Consider the following 1,069-nt stretch of genomic DNA (forward strand, 5'->3'; position numbering starts at 1 on the left):
TACGGACCCGCCGTGACCGATACTTGAGAAAGTGCCTGCGGCGGGCTCGTGACGCCTATACACTTGAGATGATACAAGAGCTTGAGTACCACGAGGACACGTTTTCAGTGTGCTGTACCCTCTTTGAGGACATTGAATACATTGTCAAGCGCGTCGTCGACACCAGCCCTCACCCCAGCGGAGCATCAGTCCCACGATTGTTTGAATGCAACTGCCACAAGTTTCTTGAGAAGCGCAATGCACCTCAGGAGGCCAGCCGGACATGCAGGCACATCGAGGCTGTGAAACGGCACGTCTTCAAAATGATCCCCGAGCGCAAGCGGTTGCCTTCACAGATACCAGCTGTCCGGGATGTTTCACCCGAGGCAGTTCGCGAGGCAACCATCAAAGGTGCTTCGGAAGTGATTGATATTCTTGAGACTTTGAAGCTGAAATTTGAGCAAGTGATTGAAGTTTGTCGTCAGCAAAATGCGCCGCCCTGTCTAGGATTGGTAGACGAGTGCAAGCGCAAGCTGAACGAGATGGGACTGGGCGTTGGAGGTAGGCCACTTGTTTGCACTTGGTGACGCGCGCATTGTGCTAACATCACCCTGTATGCCATTTCGTACAGGTTTCGTGCAAATGCAACGCATCCAGAATGGAGCCACTGCAGGCAATGTCGTAGCTGATGAGTACATTGCCGATATCAGCAGCGAAAACGCGCTGGGGACAATGGATCACGACGGTCCATGCAGCCAACTTGATGTCGAGGACAATGTCGGCACCAACATGATGAACAGCGATGACGACGATAGCGATGACGACGATAGCGATGTCGACGATAGCGATGACGACGATAGCGATGTCGACGATAGCGTTGACGACTATGATGAGTTTGCGCCCTTTTGCCCTATCGATCCTCCCCATCAGGAACACTCGCCCAACGGCGGCGAAGGAGCTGATTCGGCTGCGCAGACCCTGGTGCAGCCTTTGGCGCGTGAAGAGCTCGAGGCAGGAGAAGACTCTGCCAATAATTTTTTTGCCGCCCTCTCAGCCAGTACCACCCAGACTGCTGTGGCCGTGCCGGAAC

General features: G+C 54.2%; 1 protein-coding gene across 1 annotated transcript; it reads left to right on the plus strand.

The window, feature by feature from the left end:
• Nucleotides 1-68: 68 nt before the first annotated feature.
• On the plus strand, nucleotides 69-1,036 carry MONBRDRAFT_30691 (uncharacterized protein; the record flags this gene model as incomplete). The annotated part of the gene is made up of 2 exons (XM_001751144.1): nucleotides 69-540; nucleotides 611-1,036. Coding segments are annotated over 2 exons (898 nt in total), but the record flags the coding sequence as incomplete, so codon positions are not given.
• Nucleotides 1,037-1,069: the final 33 nt, after the last annotated feature.

This window comes from Monosiga brevicollis, genomic scaffold (genome assembly GCF_000002865.3).
Source record: "Monosiga brevicollis MX1 MONBRscaffold_564 genomic scaffold, whole genome shotgun sequence".
In the NCBI taxonomy this organism is placed as follows: Eukaryota; class Choanoflagellata; order Craspedida; family Salpingoecidae; genus Monosiga; species Monosiga brevicollis.